This window comes from Cariama cristata, unplaced genomic scaffold (assembly GCF_000690535.1).
Source record: "Cariama cristata isolate BGI_N322 unplaced genomic scaffold, ASM69053v1 scaffold7049, whole genome shotgun sequence".
Classification (NCBI taxonomy): domain Eukaryota; kingdom Metazoa; phylum Chordata; class Aves; order Cariamiformes; family Cariamidae; genus Cariama; species Cariama cristata.
Window position 1 is genome coordinate 22,291 of NW_009633967.1, and position 24,127 is coordinate 46,417.

Below are 24,127 nucleotides of genomic sequence, written 5' to 3' on the forward strand. Positions count from 1 at the left end.
GTGCTCCGTGAATTTTGTAAACAAGTGGTTCCTGAGGGTCGCCTGGAATCAGATTAAGAGGGGCTGATGAAAGTCCTCCCAAACAAGTGGGAGCAGATAAGCAAAGAGCAATGGTCTGTACCATAAAGTTCTTGTTAGGCCATGTTATCAAATGAACTAGCAGCCAGGCTTGGTTTTGTCAAGGGGCAAAGCAGGCTTCAGTTGCCTTTTCACTATTGAGCAGTGTGGTGTATGTTCTAATGCTATGTGACAACTTGTGCCTGAAGGACTGTGTGTTAGCCATTTAAATAAGGTCTTTATGTTAACCTGCTCTTACTAAAGTTGCAACTTAATCAGGATTTTTTTGTTTGCTTGTTTTTTATTTTGTCTTCATGTGCAGCTGGGGTGGTTTCTGAGTCTCCACTGTTGTTCAGGGTAGTGATTACTAGCTGTTGGCTTCCTCTGGATCCAGAGATGGCTACATTTCAGAGTTTGATATATGCATATCAAACCTTAAGATACCTTAAGGTCCTTTGTGATTAAAAGCATTATGACCAGCAAATATAATTGTTATCTGCCACACTGATCAGCTGAAGCTTTTTAAAAAATCATTCATTTTGGAGTACTCTTAAAATGTTAGCCCATTTGTTCCAGGCCAATAACACAAGACAAGAATAAAATACATAGTTGATATTGATTTTTATACATAGATAATAAAAATATTTCACATTTTCAGTTTATTTATTGATTCTCAGCCAAGACCAGAGATAACTACAAAAATAAATAATAAAGTAGATTATATACACCTCATACATTTTAAAAGAAAGTTAAGTCCACATTATCACCTGTCATTATGCAATGACAAATTGAGTGTTCACAGCCAATCTTCCTCCAAGGATTTTCCAACTGCACAAGTTAATTTTAAGTAGTTGGTGAACAATTGTAAAATGAATAGCAGTTTGTTACTTTTGCAGATATTTTTAGTCCTTTGAAGCTGTGGATTATTTTTAATTTGTGGTATGTCACATCATATTTAACTTTATTGCCTGTTATTCAAGTCACATTCTGCTGCTGTTAAATGTCTCATGTTGTTTACTTCAGGCTCTTTCAAAGGATGTGGGTCGTAAACTGGGCTTGCATGCAGTCACCTGCCATGCATGTCATAGCATATAGTATTTTCCATGGGCATATTTTTCTGTGGTGACTGGCAGGTATTTTTATTCACTTGCTCTTAAATAAATTATGAATATTTGCATGTGGCTACAGCTTGTATTTACTGTATGGTGGAATTTTGAAACAATGCTCTAGTTAATTTCAGTCAGATGTGAACCAGCCTATCAGTTCCAGAGTTGTACACCAATATCTGGAAAGAATAAATACTTTCTCTTCTCTTCTCTTCTTGCATTTTAGCTTGTGTCACTCACTGAGCTTGTTGAGTTGGAGACTCTAACATGAGAATTAAATGCTTATTTCTTTTGAATGTCAGTCGCCAGTGTGAAAATGGTATTTTGTTACTTTTGGACCTCATTAATAGGGATTCCTTTTAGAGGAGTGACAGACTTTTCAAGCTGCTGCTGATAATCCTGTTCATAATAATATGAACAAATTAGTAGGATAAAAGTGAACAGTAGAGATTAATTATATATCACAAATCTTCTATTTATCTTATCTGGTGACTCATCTAATGTCTTCAGAAATGGGGACATGGGTATGGTTTTGCGGACTACAGTTTGGTCTTGGCAAACACTGTCAGTAGATGAGATTTTGGTCTCTCAAATTCAGTTGAGTTCTGTTAGTGACATCTGAAAGAAGGTGTTGCTATAATGGAAGGCAGGCATGTTCCCTGGATAAATCTAGTTTCTACTTCCTTTGACATCTGCAAAGTTCTACTGAAGACTTACAGTCTTGGAGCTGGTCGTTTTAATACAGAGGTCCTTTGCATTTTCCTTTGAGTTTCCTCTCAAGAAAGTACTTTTTAAGGCCTATCTTTATCCACATCTTGATTCACCTTCTTCTGGAACTCTACTAAATGAGTCAGTAGGCAGGCCTGTGGGTGGTGAACTGTGTGCCTCACCCAGAAATCTCCTAGCCTAGTAACTGAAGAACTGCCATGTTTTTCTGTTGATCTAGGTTGGTGAAGCTTTGTTAAAGGGTACTCATGTTCACATTTTTATTCTAAAATAGTGTAATAAACCCAAATACCAGTATTCTGAAAAATTCTCACTGCCAGTTTTCATGTATTTCAGAAAATTGCTTTGACTCATAATGTACTGTGAATTAATGGTAAAGTAACTGACCCCTATCCAAAGGAATAAGAAGCATTGTTCAACCATGAATGCTTCAGACACTAAACATCAGACTATAATTAATGTCCTGATTCTGATATTTAATAAATCTTAAGACAAAACAGTGATGTGGTTTGTGTGGGGAAACGTTCTCTTAGGAATTTGCATTAAAGTCTAGCGTTACACTAAGGATGATTTTTTGGATTTACGTCAAGGTGTGATTGCTTATAGTTTTCAAACAGTTGTACAGGCATAGCTAAAATGTTTGGTATTTATTGCCATTGCTTACTGACTATATATGGCCAGAAACACAACAGTTGTTGTCTGCGTTGTTTCTATCTATTGCAATGTCAATGTTTCATGCGTTTAGCTGTTATCATGCTCAAGTGTGTTCCTAGATAAGCCTTTCATCACGCTTAACAGTGAACTGAAAGAAAGTTATTTGCTGGAGTTATATTTTGAGCCTTCAGCTACTCTTTAAAAGGAAATTAGAAAAAATAATTTGATATTTCAAATGTCCATATTTAATGTCTTTTGACATTAAACAGGGGAGGCAAGACTTTGATGGCATGGAAGAAACTACTGTTCATAGGCAAGAAATGGGGAGTGTACTGTAAGGATCTTTACTAAAGGAAAGGAACAGTGATCCCTTGTATTATACTTATTATACTATATTCTCATTTGTGTCCCCCTCTCCCCAAATCTTAAAAATAAGCTTAGCTTTCTCATCCTACATTGAGGTACATGTGTATGCTCTGCATCTAAGGGACTTTCATTCTGGGAGATAAAATTTAGATATTCAAGTGGCTTAAAATAATCTGTGCTGTACACCCTTTTCATCAAACCAAGAACAGATCCCTTGTAGAAGAGCTTCCGACATCACCATCACTGGATCAGGTGTCCCTGAGTGGGAAAGAGGGAATGCAGAGATGGGTGTAAGTCAGGAAGGGGGTGTGTGGTGGCTCCAATTACACATTCGGAAGAACTGTATGAGATGTGGAAGTGGAACTTCCTGGTATGCAGCAGTGAAATAATTGCAATGCAACAGAATACAGTGGTATCTGAGTGGGGTGTCTGACTGTGTGGCAGGAGAAAAATGTCCTGTAACATCTACGGAAAGCTATTGTGAGAATCTGAGTTATTGTGGTGTTGAATATTAGGAACATGCAGGAGGTATCAGTCTGCTTTGCCCTGACACTGGTAGTGTCACTTCCAGATGTCTGTCTGAAGCAGAATACTTTATTTGCTGTAGCAGATGGAGGTGGTATTTGTGGGAGCAGAACAGGTGATTATACTAGTGACTAGTATTGTTTAATCTCTTGTTTTTAGAAAGGGTAGGTTGTTTTGTGCTCTGATGTGACACTGACTCCCAGCCTTCTCTGGTACTGATTCTGCTTATGTGTGTGGAACTTGAGGCTGCAAATATTGGTGTAAATCAGAGTTTATAAGTCATCTATTACTGGTGTAAACCATATTTATTTTTTTTTCTTTCCTCCCCCTCCTCTCAAATTTGAGACTAGGACGTTTGAAAACCTTTCTTTTTACTGACTCTGGTACATCCCTCCCACCCTTAGTCGATGGGCTCCCTTCGACAACTGTGTTTCTCTGGAACTGTAAATCCACCAGCCTCTTTAAGGGTGCAGTTCACAGGAATGGGTAACAGGACTTTCTTGGCAACAATACCTCCTTGTGGGCGGACACAAGAATGGCACAAAATTCACTGCATTCCATGTGGATTTCGCACTGTTGCAGTTAGAAATGAAAACAAGAGGAGAAAACCAGATGCAAAAACAAATGGAAGAGAAAGAAATGTGGTGCTTAGGTAGGATTTAGTAGGAGAAAGAAAATCTATTCAAAGAAATAAAAGAAGAAAGTATGATTCTGATAGTATTGCCTAAAACAATAAAGAACTTTTAGCTGTTGTCAGTGTGGTGTTGAGCATTGTCTCAGGGGGGTGCTCACTGACTGCAGTTAGTGGTATTACTGCAAATATCTATATAGACAGATTGCCTGCCACCTACTAGCAGCCCAGCAGAAGTGTGTACCTTTTGTCAGCTATTTGTGAACAGGCTTACAGTTGACTTGTTTTTAAAGGAATTTTCATGGGAGTTTTTGGATATTTTTGGTGCTGGATAAAGTGGATGAATCCTTGAACTTTTAAAAAAAATATCTGTGGCTGAACTGTGTTTTTACGTTTCCTTATGCCCAAGCATAGATTTTTGTAGGCATGTGCATAAACAGTGGTCATTTGACAGTAGCAGTAGCCGTCAGTAGCTGATCAGCTAATAGTGCTGACACCATTTACTTTGGGAGTCATCTATCTGTGGGTACTGAACAGTGTCTTGGAATTACCTACCTTCCAATTATTATGTAGTTATGATATATCCTGACTTTGGTTCTTTGAATTGCTTCTCATTTGAATGTCTAAAATAACTGAAATACTATGAATATTCCTATCTTTCTGCTTTCCTATTTGTGCCACTAAAAGGGCACTGGCTTTCACATTTCATTGTTTGTGACAAACATAACTGTGGAAGAATATCCACTTGATGGGAATTATAATAAAATGGATGAAACTGCATTGAACTGTCATGCTGTCTACTGCATTTTAAGGAAGTTCTAACATCATGTTGTTGTTGGAGCTGTCATTTTCTGCTGCTTGTACTCATAGCTCCTGTCTGCCTAGGCTGCACCTGATACCTCTGTTTTAGGGTCATGATTTTATCTGGTTTGGCTGTCTCAGCTTATGTCCAACTCATTTCTAAGGGCTTGGTCATATTCAGACCCTTCTGGTTTGTCTTTGCTTGCACACTCACTCACAGAATCACAGAATGGTTGAGGTTGGAAGGGACTTCTGGAGGTCATCTGGTCCAATCCCCTGGCTCAGGCAGGGCCAGCAGTCTGCCCAGGACCATGTCCAGTCCGCTTTTGAATATCTTCAAGGATGGAGACTCCACAACCTTCTGGTCAGCCTCTGCCACTGCTAAGTCACTCTCACAGCGAAAAGATGTTTTCTGGTGTTTAGACAGAACCTCCTGTGTTTCCGTTTGTGCCCATTGCTTCTTGCCCTGTCAGAAGACACCACTGAGAACAGTCTGGCTCCATCTTCTTTGCACCCTCCCTTCAGGTATTTACATATACTGATAAGATCCCTCTGAGCTTTCTCTTCTGAACAGTCCCAACTCTCTCAGCCTTTCCTCATGTGAGAGGTGCTCTAGTCCCTTAATCATCTTTGGCTCAAGTACCCAGAAGATACCAGTGTTGAAATGGTACTATTTTCAGATTTTAGGACTGTTCGAGGTTTTGAAGTGTCTCAGGTGCTTGAAGGACACCCAAATCCATACAGCCATTCTTTTCTGGAAGGCACAATAGCAGAGACCTGGGCAAATAATGTGTCCCTGCCTATGGCAGGGAGGTTGGAGCTAAATGATCTTTAAGGTCCCTTCCTACCCAAACCATTCTATGATTCTATAAATAATCATATGTGGGGCTTGTGAACATGCAGCTCAGCCTTGTGTTTATGGGTAGAGGAAAACATTATATTCGAGATTTCTGAGGAGCTGCTGTGCTGTCAGAAGATTATCTTTTTTGTTCCCAACGTTTATTAAATATTCCTGGTCATCGCACTGTCTCCTATCCTCAGCTAAGCTATCTCTCACTTCTCTCCTGATCCATTCAGTTACTAACTCATAGGCTCACCGTTCACTCCTGTCTGGGCTTCTCACAGCTGAGTACTTTCACTCCTTCCTAACCAACCAGTTGCTTTCGAATCTGTAGCTCTGCTTTCCATCACAGTTTTGTTTGCTCCACTTCTACTGTGCACAAAGAGACTCTACTAGCAGAATATACAGAACTTAAAAAATAAAAAGTAGTTGGTTATTGGCTAATGCATACAGTATGTAGCTAAGATTAATGAGTAACTGAGCAAAGTCTTAATGTGTATATTACCCCCAGTAACGCTGGCCAAACAGTTGTCAGTCGTGTGGGAAAATGTTGGCCTCTGTTGCTCCTTTGGAACTGTGGCTGTTTTGCAGAGTTGTTATCTTGCAAGTTCCTGGGCCTTTTTGCCTAAGGTTTATAACTTTTCATGTCAGTATCTTTTCCTCTTGGATTCTTTGACTGCTAATTACTACTATCTCTATAACTCCACTTCTGTCTGTGTTTTTACTTATTTTGTGTGATGTTAGCTGACATACTTTCTTGCACCTTACCAAAAATTTTCTCAGCTAAGGTCACACAGTTGTACTACACCAAACTAGGCCTTGGATCACAGATAGCTGAACCACAGGACTGAGGATTCCAGAGAGTTGTCTTCTGGTTGATTGATTCTCTCACTCTAAAATTTTCCTCTCAAAGTAACCAGTTCTATTTTCTTTGCTTATTGCCTTTCCTTCATTAATTCTCTTTTTAGTTTCTTGAGACTTAACTAGTTTTCAACAGAAGTTCTTCTGAACTGCAGCAGATTTTGTGCCTAAAAAGTTTGAAGTTCCCCGAAGGTCACCAAGCTGACTTGCTGCTTATACTTTTATCCTGGGGACTGCGTGAGGTTGAGACCACATTTCTCTTGGGCTACAAACCTATTTGAAAATCTGGCTTAAAGTGCTGAGTTAAAGTGAGATAATAGCTGCTTTGCCTTTGCTCAAATGGTACAAGATACTGCAAAAATAGTAGTGAATCTGGTGTGTTTGCTTACCTAGTAAGTAAATGCTAATAAGTAACTGGTAGTAGAATACTGCGTGCTCTTTTCTTCCTCTCCTTATAAACACTTCAGGTGTTCTCTGTCAAAAAAAAAAAGTCAGTCCAAATAGTGGAACAAGGAGAGCCTGTCTTCCTTCAAATTTACTTCTCAACACTTTTGTAGATTCTTTGAAGCTTAGTAGTAGGTGAGCTTTTACTGCCAGCTCCAGCTTGCCAGAGGTGAGGGCTTTAACTTGGTCTCTTTCCTGATTTCCTGTTTTCATGGAAAAGTAGTTAGCTAACTTTGAATATCTTCCTCTGTGTAAAAATTTTATTGAAGTTGGTCAGGAAGTTCAAAAGTTACCTGGTGTTCAGTCAAACAGTGACGATGTTAATTTGATTGTTGTGGGAAACAGCATCTCCCTGATGCTTTAGTCAGTATTTGTTAAAATGAATCCTGAGGGACCAAGGTGGATGGCTCTACATTCATACATCTTAATTGCAGGAGAATTTTCCATTGTCTCATGCTTTCTTGTCTTCGTAAGACATTGCGTGTGTCTGCTCCATGTTTTTGTGCAAATACTTTTAAGAATCTGATAGTTATAATGGTCTGAATTAATACTACAGTGTACACATTCCAAACACCTAAAAACCACGTGATGTTAACTTGTACTTTTACAGCCTGAAAGGTAACATGTCAAATTGAAGATATTCAAAACCAATAATTGGTAGGGCAACAGATGGTAATTATATACTATGGAAATAAAATGGAGCCAGGTTTTGCTATTCATTGACTTTGCTTGTTCTCAGAAATTTGGAAAGTTTTCTTTTTATTTGAAGTCATAAGAGAAATGAAAAGGCAAGGATTTCAGTTTTATGATAGTGTGTATGCACTGTATTTCCCATGTCCTTATTAAGCTGTGATGCATTTCCAGAGTTAGTATCTTAAATTCCTATTAAAACTTTCCAAATTGCTATTAATTTATCAACATTTGTGGTAGTCACCTTCAAAAACACATGTAAAGATATGTATGCGTGTAAGCAGGATTTACTCTCTGCATTTACTTCCCCCTCCCCAATATTGCTGGGCTCAAATCAGTGCTTTGGAACTTCTGTCACTGAAAACAGTACTCAACCAGAAAGGTGTTTCTGTCTGTTGCAGATGAGGAAATAAAAAGCCTTAAAAATTGGTCATTCTGATTAATATTTGATTTTTATTTCCTGTAGTTTTATTTGTTGTGATGTGCTTAGTTATGGTGCATTATTATCTCACCAACTATTAGAGAAATGTTCTAATTTGTTGTCCTGAGTACAAGAAATTGCGATTTTTTTCTTTCAGTGTTTTGTGATGTAGCAGGTGCTAGAACCAGACCTCGACTTAGTATGATTTTTATTTATTTGTGGAGTTTGCTAAGCACGTACTTAAGATAGATGATTTGCATAAAGACTTTAACAAATTCAAGAGAAAACCAGAGAGCACTATTAAAGATGGGTGTTCCTGGAAAACTGTTGAGTTTCGGCATGTTGGGAGTATTCAGTGTTCTGAGAATGAGGCCAGTACTATCTCAGGGGCTGGTATGGGGACTCCATAGTAATTGGTAGGTTTATTTCTGTGGCCTTTGCTCAATATTTTTCTCAAATGCAGTTTCTAGTAAGAGCAGTAAAACTTGGTTTTCCTCTGAATCTTGAGAAATGAAGTCACATATAGAACCAGTCTGGCAAAAACTCTGGTGCACTTGAATAGTGCTCATTCAATTCGGATTAAGGGAGAACATAAGTGTCTTTATCTATGCAATTACAGGAGATCCCTTATGTTTGTATGTATTTCTACGAATATGTATTCGTTACTGATTGTATGTATTTTACACAAACCTTGTTGCCTAGTTTTTTATTTGAAGACTTCAAAGCTTGTAAAAACACATGCTTGGTTCAGGTAGCAAAACTCCTTGCGTGACTTTAGCTTTGACTTTACTGCCAGATACTCTGAAGTAGACACGCCAATAGCGTTCCTGCATGAGGCCTGTCCAGACTTCTTGCCCTTGAGTGAAGCTATATAGTGCTAAGAGTACTGTGAATTTTATTTCAGCAGGCAATATTCTCTCCTTACTTTTGGTCAGAATTTGTAGAACAAAATGGAACAAAAATTACGTGTTCCTGCACTCTCTTTCTATGTAGAAAACCTCTGTGATTACAAATGACTGCTTGGAGAAATGTACCCTATTCTTATGCCAAGACGTAGGTTATTTAGATATAGGTAGAAAGAATATTGCATAATAAACAGAGGATTTAACTCTGGAGCAATATCAAATCTTTTAAACATCATATTTTTTTTTACTGTTGCATCTAAAATCCAGGACATGCATAAAGCAGTTGTCAACAAAGGGCTGGCTTCATGAATATGTAGTCTTTTAATTACCTACGTTTACTAATGATGTTTCCTATTTTTAGCACAGCTGAAACTTCATTTTTGTGACTTTTGATCCATCTTTGGTTTCCAAGCTGATATGGAATGTTTAATGGGTCAAATGTTTATTTTAGCAGTTTGTGCTTGTGTGACAAGAGTTTTCCACTGCTGTTCTGTGTAGAGTGAGTTCTCCCAAGGTTGTGCCATGACTAGCAAAGCTCTTTAGGTGATATTAGACTTTGAAATGCTTTTAGAAATGAGTGTAATGACTTTTTTTTTCTCAGTCTAGATGACAGACTGCTGAAAGTAAACTGGGGTGCTTGTCATTGTTCTTACTAAATTTCATTTGCAAAACTTCATGTTGGATAGCAGTATATTGTTGTCTACTGGCACAGTTACTAGCTCCATTGCATAGATTTCACATATTTTGCGTCACAGTCAGATGCTTGAGTGTATGAGATTTTCATTCCTTTAACTTATATTTATAATGAGAAGAACAATATTTGATTCCCTTCTGTGACCAGGAATAATTTAATGGCAAGGACAGCAAAGTACATAGTAATATAAAAAGCAATGAATAGAAAAGTTTAACGTAACGCCCCTGGCCTTGTTGTGTACAGTTAAGAGTAATAATGTGATTGCAAAGGGAGTTATTTCAGAATTAAATGAGTCAGAAGAACAGAAAGGGAACATCATTCAAAACGTGGAACGTTCTGCATGATTGGTAATAACTGACCTTCGTTTCAAGACATTAGGGCAACAAAGAGATGCCGAATTTATTGGCAATACTTGTGACTTGCCACATAACCGATGGAGTTTTAATTATTTTTTTTTTTCTTCCTGAGTATTGTAATATAGCCTAAGGGAATCTATGTCTTAATTTTGCAGGTCAAGCCTTAAAGGTATCAGCAGAGGCATTTACCAGTGATCCCTGCTATCTGCCTAAGAGGCAGGCTGTTGTCCAAGCAGCACGATCTCTGCTTACAGCTGTCACAAGGCTTCTGATTCTGGCGGACATGGTTGATGTGGCATACTTACTGGACCATTTAACTGTGGTGAGTAGAATTTGACTTAACTCAGACTCCCTTTAGCCAGAGAAGTGTCTGCTGATGGTTCTTTCTACATTGAAAATTCTTCTTGTACTTGGGAATTGCAGATCTTGTGCACGTAACACCTTGGCAGTTGGTAAAAGTGTAGATTCTAGATGAGATTTTTAGAACATACCAAAAAAAAAAGTCTTCTACTTCCAACTCAACATATTTGATCTGGGGAAGCAGATGGTTATCCATACAGTTAGGTTTTAACTTCCTTTTATTTCTTATTTCCTATTTGCTTACTTGAATTTTTGTACTTGCATAGCTTTCTATGCATGAAACTTTCTTGATGTTTGTGGCAGTAGTAGGGAATAATTTATTTGTAGAGAATCTTAAAGGTGGAATTTTATATGGATGTTTATGGAGGGAAAGAACTGAGTAGATAAGGGTCTTTTTCTGTATTCAAGTCAGTGTGTGAGAGATCAGCTAAAAGGAGAGAAGATTTGTGAGGCAGGCCTCTGGCAACTCCCCTGCTCCAGCTATGTATTCATACACTGCAGATAGAAGACTAGAAAGTCCTAATGTTGGCACAACTTTAAAAATTGTGCAGTAGAAAATATTCTCTAAAAGGCACTTTAATTTTTTCCTCAAGGGAATAATGTGTTTCAGAAGTGCATATCACAATAGTGCAATGTTTTGGATCATTTTTTTTCCACCTTGCTCTATGCAGAAGGGATAGCTTCATTCTTTATTCCCATATAGAACTAACCAGTGGTTGTGCCACCATTGCTGAATTGGGCAAAACGTCCACACTTCTGTTGTTCAACATCAAAACACTTTCCTGTCTACATAAATTCGAGTTCCTTTAATGTCAGCCATAGTGTCTCATGTGAGCAGGCTTCCTTCCTTTTTTTGAGCAGTGTGATTTTAATCTTACCAGCATCATGTGTCTGACCACAAAAATGTGTTTCCTGAGTTTCTTCTCTGGCTGCTTACTCCATTCAGTCTGGTGTGTGTCTTTGCTGGGAAGAGCAAGGAATTGTTCTAGTGTTGTTTCCTTTTTTTTTTTTTCCCCCTAACATCTTCAGTAATGTGTGGCAGACTGATAAATGTTCAAAGTCCTATTGACTTTTTAATATTTCAAGGCAGAGGTGAATAATCATTGCCACCTCTAATAATGCCTGATACCATGAGAGGACCCACTGACTTAAAGGCAACCATTTTGAAGCAAGTTCAGTTTGATGAGGACAGAGGAATGAAAATTTAGCTCCCAATCAGAGTAGGAACAGTATTTCATAATAAAACAATGTTGTCTGGGTTTCAATGCTGTTTGAAACATCCAAATTTGACAGTTGTTGGAGATGTAGTACAGGCTTGCAGAAGCTTCTACGTTGTGATATATATGTATGAAATTTGTCAGCTGTAAGAGGAGTGGCCTATGTCTTTTGTGCTGTTTGTGGAAAATTTTCTTAAATTATGATATGGAACAGGTTGCCCAGAGAAGTTGTGGCTGCCCTATACCTGGAAGTGTTCAAGGCCAGGTTGGATGGGGCTTTGAGCCACCTGGTCTGGTGGAAGGTGTCCTTGCCCATGGCAGCGGGGTTGGAACTAGATCATCTTTTAAGATCCCTTCCAACCAAACCATTCTATGCTTCTTTGATATTTTTCATTGGTAGCGTATTACATTTTTACATACATATCCTCATAATCCTAGATGCACCCTTGTAAAATGTTTTCAGTATGTTTTACATGAAAGAACTAAAATTGAGTAGTTTTCTTTCCTAGAATTTCAGTATTTCTAAACAACCATATAATTAGCTTCATGATTTCCATTTGAAAATTAAAAGAAACAATAACTAAAAATCATAAAAAATGCAAAGTATCATTCAGGGAAGAACTCCAACACTGCAAAGAGTGCAATTAAGTTTTCTTCTTCTTCCATACTTTAATTTAGTTCTCTTAATAGGAGTGAGATCTGAATTCTTCAATTAACTCGTAGAATAAATCAGTCTGGCATAACACTCTCCAAAATGCCTATGTAAAAAGACTCACCCTAGTCCTTAGAGGAAGATGGTACTTTCTCTGTATTTATTTAGTCTCTACCCTGGCTGTTAAACTCGCCAACAGTGGTATTAGCTGTAATAGTGTCTTTTTATGTTGACGTCTAATTAGGAAATTGACTTAGGGTAATTTCAACATATGCTACTGCACATCCTTCAATTTATAACAACTTTTGGTCATGCCTAACTGAACCAGATTTAAATGCAATTTAATATTTTAATGAGTCTCAACTTTGCTCTTTTCAAAGTTCTTAACTTTAGTTATTATACTTTAAAAGTCCCTTAGGAATTCAGTTTTTCTTCAACATGGACTTACTGTAACAAAAAGACATTGTATTCACACAGTGGCTGCAGTGTAGAAAGTAGACCTTGTCTTTGCTGTACCAGCTTTAATATTCTCAGTGTTTGCATGTTCATATGACTTGAAAATCAGGTCTCTTTAAAAGTCATTAGCAGTTTTCCTTTGAACTTGTTCTGAAATTTTAATACTTCTACCATATTGTCGTCATCTTCACAAAGACATAGATGTTACAGCTGTTATTAATCATTTAAGAGATCAGAAATTTCATTGCCCTTTATTTCCATAACTCTGAGCTCTATAATTGTCATAAATAAAATGAAGAAATTTAAAGGACTAAGCCAAAATTAATTTTAAAAATGAAAAAAAAAGTAATAGTAGAATAAATGAAATTAAAATTCTAACGTAGATGTTAGTTTTTTTGTTTGTATGTATAAAATGAAAGAAAGTGGTCCAGCATCATCAAAGAACTCTATAGAGTATTAATCAGATCTTATTCAATATGGAAGTATTTAATGGGGAATTATCTATTTATGTATCTAATATTTTTTCAAACCCATTTATCAGAGTGCTGAAAGTTTTTAGTCTTGCTCCCTCAGTAAAGCTGGTTAGTTCCAACACTGACATTCAAAACATTTGAAACCATATTACTCCTACTGACAGAATGCAGTCTGGATCATTAAACTTTAATTTCCTCTGTAATCTGTGAATAAAAATAGAAAGGAAACAATGACAATGTGACTAGCTGTCATATAAAGCCTCGTCTAGTGTTACCTGTGACATCTACCATTCTAAGTATCTAGGAAAAAAGATGAACCTCAGCTACCTCCTTCCAGTTTATGCAGTCTATAAAAGTATTGTCTTCTGCACGTTTTACTTAGACTTTGGACTGGTTTTGACTTCTGTGTAGTAAAATCTTTATATAAAACGGAGTATAATGTTGAAAATACCGAATATTTTTGTCACAAAAATATTGAAATACACTTTTTAAACTAGAAATAACAAGTCAGTCTATTTAGAGGAATTTGGTAAACCTGACAGGAATTTCACTCCAAATGTCCAAAAAGATACCTTTGTGAACATGAGATTAGCTTTTTTGAAATTTCACTCATAAAATGGAGACAATTTTGGTTGATTTATGGATTCTGTAGAATCTTCACCCAGCAAAGTGTGTGTCAAATAATGCTTATTAGAAACCAGTGACTGATTGTATTCTGGCACAGTACACTTCTAGCCATTTGTGGATTTTACAGCCTTATAATAGTATGATGGTGCAGTACAGACAGCAAACTCTTTTTAGAGTTGACTGAGAAAATAAAGTACATCACACTGATAAGAAAGGTTTTGCTTCTTTAAACAACTTAAATTTTTTTAAACAAGGAAGAGTTTAAATAAATAGCTGTTTGTATCTGAGTTTCCATACTTATTTCAGAGTTTGAAGTCTCTAATAAAAAAATCGAGTTGTGAAAAATGTCATCAGACAAAGGGCTATCTCATGTATTGCACTCTTTGATTCAGAGCTGTATTACCAGCCTCATTCATTATGGTTAGTAATGCTCGATATTATTTAAGTGAATTAACAGACTAATGGAATTGCTTGAATTTATTGATCAGAAGAGAACAGCAAGAAGGTAACAAGTTCTGAGACTTTAATTCAAAATGCATTGGCAGTCTGTCTTTCTCTAATCTATTTCAGATCATGCTGAGCCAACATGTTTTATCTGCCTTTTTTCCCTTCTTGTCATGCTTGTAGATTTACTGTTTAAGTCTTCGTATTTTTCATGAACGCCTCAGACAGCATGATCTTTATAAAATGCTTGCTTGGAGTTATGTAAAACTCTTGCCAGGAAAAAAAATGAGAGTGGCTACAGATAAGAAGCAACTTGTGAACTTGGGCCCTGTGGGCATAGTGCTGTCTGTTCCTTCCTTCCCTGCAGAGTATTTATCAACATTAAAAATGTTTTGAGCAGGAGAAAAACAGTATGGTTACATAAAAGAAGAGAGGTAAGTCATTTCAGGCTTACCTATGCTTCAGGCTTAGGTATTTGGTTCAGCTTGCATAACTCTGCTTAAACTAGGATTTGACTTGCTCCCTGCATTACTTCCTGACTATTTTTGTATTGTGGTATTGTGCAGTAAAACATTAAAAAATGGAAAAAAATATGTAGGCTACCCTGGGGGTACAGGGCCAGGTTGTGAGACTGAAAATGATAAGAATCATGAAATCATTTAGGTTGAAAAAGACCTTTAAGGTCATCAAGTCCAACTGTAAGTGCAAGACCTGGCACTGAGCCTTATTGAACCTCGTACAATTGTCCTCAGCCCATCAACCCAGCCTGTCCAGATCCCTCTGTAGAGCCTTCCAACAGACTTCCAGCAGACCAACACTCCCACCCAACTTGATGTCATCTGCAAACTGGCCGAGGGTGCACTCAATCCCCTTGTCCAGATCACTGATAAAGATATTAAAGAGAACTGGCCCCAATACTCAGCCCTGGGGAACACCACTTGAACTGGCCACCAACTGGATTTAACTCCCTTCACCACCACTCTTTGGGCCCAGCCATCCAGCCAGTTTTTTACCCAGCAAAGAGCACACCCATCCAAGCCATGGGCAGCCAGTTTCTCCAGGAGTATGCTGTGGGAAACAGGGTCAAAGGCTTTATTAAAGTCTAGGTAAATATCCACACCTTTGCCCCATCCACTAAGCAGGTCACCTGGTCAGAGAAGGAGATCAGGTTAGTCAAACAGGACCTGCCTTCCGTAAACCCATGCTGACTGGGCGTGATCACTGGGTCATCCTGTATGTGCTGTGTGATGACACTCAGGATGATCAGCTCCATCACCTTCTCTGGCACCGAGATCAGACTGATAGGCCTGTAGTTCCCTGGATCCTCCTTCTGGACTTTGTTGTAGATGGACGTCACATCTGCTAACCTCCAGTCATCTGGGACCTCCCCGCTTAGCGAGGACTGCTGATAAATGATGGAAAGTGGCTTTGGGGGGACTTTCACCCCCTCGTGAGCACTTCCACCAGCTCCCTCAGTACCCTTGGGTGGATCCCATCCAGCCCCACAGACTTGTGTGTGTCCGAGTGCTGTAGCAGGTCACTGACCATTTCCCCTTGCATTATGGGGGCTTCATTCTGCTCCCTGTTCCTGTTTTCCAGCTCAGGGGGCTGGCTACCCAGAGAACAGCTGGTCTTACTATTAAAGACTGAGACAAGGCCTCATCCTTTTCCTCATCCTTTGTCACTATGTTTCCTCCTGCATCCACTAAAGGATGGAGATTCTCCTTAGCCCTTCTTTTGTTGCTAATGTGTTTATAGAAACGTTTTTAATTGTCTTTTGTAGCAGTAGCCAGATTAAGTTCTACCTTCTTCCCACCTTCCCTTTGGTGGGCATGGGTCACTCCCATGGCAAGAGAAATCTCTGAAAATAAGGCGTGTTAAGAAGATGACAGGAGTCTTTGGGTGAGGATTTGGCTTCTCCTTTGGTTCATACTTATATTTATTTTTCTCAACAACCAGCAGAAGTTCTTGCTACCAATCTGAGGTCAGTATATGGTACGTGGGATGCAGTGTTTATCATTGCACTCTGCAACTTCTGTGACAGTCTGTAATGTGCAATAAATGACAGAGGAAAAGCAAGTCCTAAAGAATTACTTCTAAGAGTTGAGCTTTTCAAAGTGAACATCCTTTTGAGCGCAATAGGAACCTGGATCTGCTTCTGTTCTTGGTATAGCGGCCTCTTGACTGCTGCTTTGTAACTCCCCAATGACTTGTGGCTTTACAACCCCTAGGGCTTCCCTTGAAACAGCCATGTTCTTAATGACTCTCTTCTAACTGTTGCTAAGGAATGGGCTCCCCAGTGACGGCACTTCTGATTATGTAATATCGGTTTTGGTCTTAGCATAGGAATCACTGAGAAGAGCATTATCCTTTTCTTACCAGCTGGACACATGGCTTTGAAGGGACCCTAACTGGCCAGCTTCAGGTACTGCTGTTACAGAATTTCTTTGAAGTGAGCAAGCCTGAAAGCTCCCAAACCTGTTTTACCAGAGCACAAGAAAACCACATGGAATATAGTGGCAGTATTTCTAAGAGAAGAACACACTTGCTGGGTTAAAACCACACTTAAATGAAAAGGTTTGAAAGGAAATCCAATCCTTGCTTCTTTGCAGTGTAGAGCCTTCCCTTCAGTCTTACTTCTAGTTCAGTATGTCTCAGCAGATTTGTGTCTGCAATAGACTCTTCAGTGTCACCTTTATGTGCATTGAAAACTTTTCTTTGCTGTCACATCTAAGACTTAGGTGTGGGTCAGCTCCCTCAGGAATTTCTGCTTCTCAGGAATTTCCTAATTTTGATTCTGCTACACCTTGTGTGCTGTCTTTCACTGTTTCCTGTCCTACCCAGTATCCTAGAAGGGTCTCCGTGAGCAAAGCCTGCTTGGTAGATTTGAGAGATGATATTTTCCATTTCTTCCAGAGAGTCTGCGTGATTTAGAATACAGTAGGAGCAGATCCTCACCCTTAGTGGTGGCAGGGCAGATAAATATGCAGCCTTCCTCCCTACTGCTCAGCCACTGCCTTTTTAATAGTCGTGGGTCACAAAAGCAAAGGAAAATCATGTCGATCTACTGTGCTCTGGGGTGGGGGGAAGCAACAGGAGAGAATAGGTTGCCCTCTTAAAACTCTTGCCTGGGAGGGAGTGAGTTTTGACATCTTTTGAAAACTGTGCATGTAGGGGTGGGTAGACGGACCTGAGAAGAGCAGATATGAACTTTTTTTTATTATGAATTAGGGATAAGAGTTGAGGAAAAGATTCCTGAAGCTGGGAAAAGCTGCCTTAGACAACAGTGGTATCTCTTTGTATCCCTGAGATGATGGGAGAGAATATAAGCAGCAACCTGTCAGTTACACAAAATAAATAATTGTGAAGTTGTGAGATAAATTCCAAATGAACTAAGTTTTAAGTATAAAGCTTGGGGAGATCTGTGATACAGAGGTGGTTTGTAGCATAGGGGTTAACACAGAACACATGAAGTTGCCAGAAGTACAACTGAGTTTGAGAAATCTGTATTGTGTCTGGTGATGAAGTTTGAAAATTATTTTGGCAAAGTTAGAAGATGGGATATTAGAAAAGCAGACACCTATTTTAATTTATTATTTGTACTATGTAAGTGCCTGTGTACTCCAATTAGTGACTAGGACTCCTTTGCAGTAGACTCTCATTGAACCTATCAGGCAAAAAAGAACATTGCTTAATTGTTTCCTTCTGAGTAGTTATTAATGTGTGTTGCTTCTACAGCAGCACTTACTTAACACTGAAGTGCAGTGCTTATAAGAGAATGATATGGAATTGATGCTCCGAAATTTCCTTCTATTGAGCACCAATCTTGGAAGGCAGATTGTAGGTTGGTAAAATAACCTTGGAAAATCAGTTTCTCTTGGCAGATTATTTATGGGTAGTACAGTAATGAAGTCAATGTAATGTAGAACGGCTTGTCTGATCAACAGTTATTTGTATCTCAAGCATGCACAGATCATTCTTATCTAGAGAAATTTATTTTATAACTTGCTCTTGCTTTGGGAGGCAGAAATGAGGAAATGCATGTAAAACAAACAGTGTCTGCTTTATCATCAAAATGCATGTCTTCAGACCTTCTTAAAATGAGAGTGAAATAATCTGACATTTTCTGAATGGGAAAAGCTGTGTGACCTACTCTCCACAAACCTCTCCAAAGAGGCACATTGCCTATTCTGTTACAGCAAAATATTGGGAGAGCAACTCTTTTCTCATACGTATGTTTGTTCAATAATTTGAATTAATAGAGGTTTTGATTTTTTTCTCAACTATATCTCCTGGTGATTTAAAATAGTACACTTAGTATAATTTAGTCTTTTAAAGAAGCAGCACATTATTAAAACAGGAAGGTATTTTTTAGTGAACAGCTTCCTTATGTCAGAATGGAAATAAAATTTGCTTCTGGTCCTCAATTCAACTCCTATTAATCCATATGAAAATAAAGAGAACTATTTCACAAATGGAAAAAATAGTTCAATGCTATTTTGCTGTCCTGCTTAGTGGAAGATGATAATATTGATATTCTGAAAGACAAATATTCTTTCACTTCTGCAGCTCTAGACACACCAGAGAAGAGCCATTTCTCCTTCTTCTTAATAATGGACTGGCTTTTTGCAGCATTGGCCCTAAAGCTGAACCAAGTATGTAGAAGGAGACCAAGATGTGTAAAGGATGTGTAGCAGGCCATTTGATTACATCACCCTTGTAACTTAGCTAGACTCCCAGGCAAATGACATTAAAGATATGTGGTTTGTCAAATAGCATCATTGACAAACTGAAGAAGCAGTATCTGCTGCCTCCCATACCTCTCTCTGTTTATATGGAGGTTGTAAGTTTATTATCAGGACTAAGACTTTGTATTTAATGATGTCTCCTCCCACATCTCTGAATTGCATGCATTGAAGTACTTTGCACTGCATGTCTATAATCTCATATTTTTGTGGCCTAGCCTCCTGTTTAACTGACAAGCCATTAATTTTCATGGCCTGTATTGAGGTTTCCAGGCTTGTCAGGTGAATCCCTTTAACTTGGAGAGAATTTTGTCCACCTCAGGCCAAACAAGCTCAAGCTTGTCTTGTGCAGAAGCTATTTCCTTGGGATTCCATAAAAGCATGCTATGAAGTGCAGCTACAAAGTTACATTATCAAAATGTAGTAATTAAACTAGACTTTAAAAATCAGACAGTAACTAAAAATCAGACAGTAACTGCCTTTAATATCACTACTTATTCCACAAATACTCATATTATGAATCGATTTGCTTCCAACAGCTCAACATGGTAGCAACAGTGAACAGTGACCTTAACCTTTTATAGGAAGATGCAGAGCTAAGCTACAACATGAAGAGACTTTTAAACCTTTATTAAATTGGATAAATTAATTTGAATGAAGTTCAAACATAGTAAACTTTAACTTGAGTAGCATCGAAATTTTGGTATGATTTCCTGTTGAAACATTATGTAACCACTCTCTTTATGCCTCAGCCTCTTCTCTTTGAACTCATTTCCATTACATGTGGCAGAAGAGCAGAAGTTCCAAGGTTCCTGAAAATAAGTAGATGGATAGTGGAGAAAAAAATCAAAAAGGCTACATCAGGAGCTTATAAAGACACCAGAGGTTTCTCTGCCCTTATAAGCAGCTTTACTGCAGGAGAAACTTCAGTCAGAGTGCACATCTCTTCCTTGACATTACAATGGATAAGCTGTGAGACTATAGGAAACTTAGTCCTGATGCTTGCAGTTATGCTTTTTAATTAGACAGAACCATGATCATTATCTGAGAGAAGGTTGCAGGACTACCATGCTAATCGGGAGCATCATACTTATGAAGAGGCCATATTAATAGCACTCTTCTGGTCCATCCACATTCAGGATCTTCATCACTTTCAGAGTTTTGATGGTCTTTGTTGCTTCAAGAGACCTAAAATGGGACTGTAAGAGTCCCTCCAGTTGGTTTAAGACATCCATCATGTGTTGGTTTCCAGTTGGATAAGCACTCAACCTTCATTCAGCAATGTCTAGACAGTGCACATTCAGGATATAGTGACTGATGTGTTATCCGCTTTGTGAGTTTTAGTGTCAGGGTGCTTGGCTCTAGTTTTACAGTTGTTGATTTTGGGTTTTTTTTATTGTGAATTTTCGTGAATGTAATGTAATGTTCTTGTGTTTTGAAAAGTTAAGTTGTCTATGCAGTATTTCTGCTATGAAGTTGTTTATGGTAACTTGACAAACAGGAGCCGCTCTTCAGAATTGTTGAAATACTGGTATTTCTTCTCTACTTGTGGTCCAGATTTCCTCAGAGGAAATAGCAGTCCGGGTAGTTACACAGTATTACCACAGAGAGCAAAGGTAGTAAAGGAATGCCACTTCTCAACTTCCAGAAACTATGTTCAAAGTACTTTGAAAAAGAGCTTCTGTGGATCTCTTACAATTATTTACATTTGGTTATTGGTGAGAGAGAGAAAAAAATAAGTTCTGGAGTACTAGTATTTCTTTTCACCTCGAGACAGTAGAAGTGTCAGTGAGAGAAGTTTTCTTGCCATTCACCCAGAAATGGTGATTCACACTGATAGCAGAATCCTACAGAAAGATCCAGATGTGCTTTTAAGTTTAACACATGTTCTGATAACCTTTGTGTGTCCAAGGCACAGTTTTCTGATTTCCTTTTGATGACAGTGAAAAGAGCATATGTATGTTTTCTTAAAATGGCTTGTTTGTTTTTTATTTACTTTTGAGTTAAATTATAAAAAAGTGGTTTTCCCTTGCATCTAAATACAGACTTCTGAGTGGATGTCCTGGCCATTACCCATCTATTTTATTGAAGTATATTACCCATATAGTGACACATTTGGTTTGTATTTACTCATCCTCACATGCTGGCTCTTCTATATCTTTCCAGAGAGCCAAATGCATTATTAATGTTTGGGTTGCTTCAGGACGCGAGGAAGTGAGTGAGCTTGTTTAGTGGAGTTCCTGCCAAAGGAAGAATTGAAGCTATGGCATTAAGTACATCCTTAAAAGGATGATGGTGATTCTACAACTATCTTGTAGTCTAACGTGTTGATGATTAAAAAAAAGAAAAGATGTTCAAAAGAAAGACTGTACCTTATGTCCACTTAGTGAGTTTGGGAATCATTAGAGACCTTTTGCCTGTATTACTCAACGCCATAGCAGGGTGCAGCAGCTTTAGGGTAATTTCTGGAGAAGTATGTCATGGTTTAGAGCTGATGGTGTATGATGAACTTTGTACAGATACGTTATGAGGAGTTTCTTACACACTTATAAAGAGGGAGCACTATGGATAGCTTTTGGTCGGCTTAAACTGTACTCAGGTCTTGCTTGCAGATGTTGTAATTAAATTGCTTCCACCTAATGGGGATACCCTGGAGTGGTAATTGGTGAAAGCAAGCATTGCAAATTCAAGGCTATCAGAGCAACTCTGGAGCAGAGAAATTCTGAAAACAACAGATCCTATAAAATGTGAAAGATAATGAAGTCAAACAGAAAAGAATAGAGAGGGTTGTGGTTTTCTCTTAGCATTTATGTTCTGTCACCCATGTTGTTACAGAATTCGTTGACATATACTTTGGGTGAGAGATTTCTTTTATTTTTTGGTAGCAAACATTTCAAATGCAACTAGAAAGTCTCCAGTGGTGCTGAATGAGGTATAGTAAGATAAATTACAAATAGATATAAACACTGCCTTAACTTGGTTCTTGGTTATGGGAGCAGTGAGACTGAAATAAAGGCTGCACTGTGGCAAACAAGAAGTGTTAACTTGCCTGAAGATTCCAGGTTATATCTGTCTGTTGTAAATTGTCAGCTGAAATCCACTGCAGCTGCTTATTATCCCCGAAGAGGGATTACCTAGTGGCTGTTCAACAGTGTATACAACTTGGGCTTGTTCTCAGTCAAACACCCACAGAATGAGTCATACTGTGGAGCAGTCTACATCCATGGTCAGCACCAGCTGTCAATTCTGTTGTCAGCTTTTTAAGAAAGGACTGAAGATGAGTGGATTTTTTTTTTCCCTTCTACTGTTATGGTTCATTTTTCCAATTCAATGACTGTAGTTTTAGCAAAGGTATAGACAAATGTGCACTGTAGTTACTACTGAAGTGCTTGGTTTTACAGAACTGACTGGAAAGCAGTACCATTTCTTTTGGTCTTTTGCCCCATTCCCAGGACATCAGTACCACACACGATCTTACAGGAGGTACTTCATCTACAGGGCCTCTAACTGTAGTAAGCTAAGTCAATATTTTGGGTGGATTTAGAAGACATGTAGTTCTTCCTGATTGTATCAGTGCAAATAAATGCTTATAGACTTGCTTCTGGTGGTAATCACTGTGATAACAAAATATTTCTAAACTACTTACAGCTTTACAGCTGTCACATGCTTGTGACATGAAGAAACATATTTACAGATGGGGAAACAGAGAAAGTCAGAGGAGAAGGTTCATGATTTCCTGAAGGTAGCAAGGAAGGTGTAGCTTGCGTTCTCCTTTCACACAAATCTTAACCTTTCTGTTACAGTTCCCTACAGCTGGGTTGGTATTGTTCATCTCTTTAAAAATAGTACTGGTATTTTTTAATAATAGCATATGCATGAAGGAAGTTTTAAATTTAAAAGTAAGATTTGTAACGAAGTATAATTAACATTGTCACAGCTTTCATACAGGATGTGAGCACATTGCCCAAGGTGAGTATCCGGTTTTGCAAATTACTCTTAAGTAAACTAACTTGACAAGGAGTACCCTGTTATATATAAGACCTATTGTTATGCTTGATAGCATGAGGGGTTCATGGCATGTATAGAGTTGCGTATGCTTTTATTAGTTGGAAAAAAGATATTGGATCTGTAGGAATATATTCCAACCTGTAACATGGCATAGAAAAAGAGCTAACCTTTAGAGATTGTGTTGATTGCTGCTGTTTTGTCTTATGCAAGTCTGACCTATGAAGTTAGAGGATTTAGTTTAATTAAACAGGGCATATATACTATGCTTTGAATTCTGGGATTGATTTCAAAACAAAATTGTACAAATGTGTACAAGTTGGTATACTGAAGAGGTGACACAGCTCCATAACATTAGTATTTAGTAGAATAAAATCCTAATACAGTGAAAAATACAGCAACTGTGTGAATGATGGTATTTGTTTTGTTTTGTTTTTTTACCATGACAGTTTCAAAGGACATTCGAATCTTTAAGAAATGTATCCAGTAAATCTGATCTACAGAAAACCTACCAGAAGTTTCAAAAAGATCTGGAAAATCTCGATTATTTGGTATACAAACGTCAGCAGGTAAGAACGAGGAAGCTTGGTAGGAAGACATAGAATACTGTGTATAAACATGGTGGGTGGTAAAACTGATGCATTTGATAGAATTATTGTTTTATCAGTAGGGTTTATGCTTTGTGTAATGTCATCAGGTAAGCCAGCAGGAGGGGTGACAAATCTGTTTAATGCTGTTGGACTGCATGGTTTTTGATTTCTCAACAGAGAGAAAGGTAGGTAAAGCAAGTAAGTGAGACTTAGCAGACTATTAGACTTTGCATTAACACATAAGAATTTTTTTTTAATTAAAGGGCATAGAAGTACTGTTTGAATTTTTTAACTTGAAAAATGAACTAAATCCACATAAGTTAATGGAATCAGATATTGACTGTGCATACAAAACACTAATTTTTTGTTCTTTAGAAATAAATTTACGAGGCTAGATTGCATAAAACTTTGGAGTGTATGTGGTCTTTGACTTGTGCTTGCAAGATCAGGGTTAAATCAAATTGTTAACATGTATTTAAC

The 24,127-nt window shown here is 38.0% G+C and overlaps 1 protein-coding gene across 1 annotated transcript in view; it reads left to right on the forward strand.

Annotated features, from left to right (window-relative positions):
* The window catches only part of LOC104156005 (catenin alpha-3-like), a gene marked incomplete at its 3' end in the record, with an annotated part of 42,197 nt that extends 18,571 nt beyond the window's left edge, over positions 1 to 23,626 (forward strand). The window contains exons 4-5 of the mRNA XM_009706975.1: positions 10,234 to 10,400; positions 23,507 to 23,626. Of these exons, the coding sequence (XP_009705277.1) occupies positions 10,234 to 10,400; positions 23,507 to 23,626 (287 nt within the window). The remainder of the gene's footprint in view (positions 1 to 10,233; positions 10,401 to 23,506) is intronic.
* Between the last annotated feature and the right edge of the window lie 501 nt (positions 23,627 to 24,127).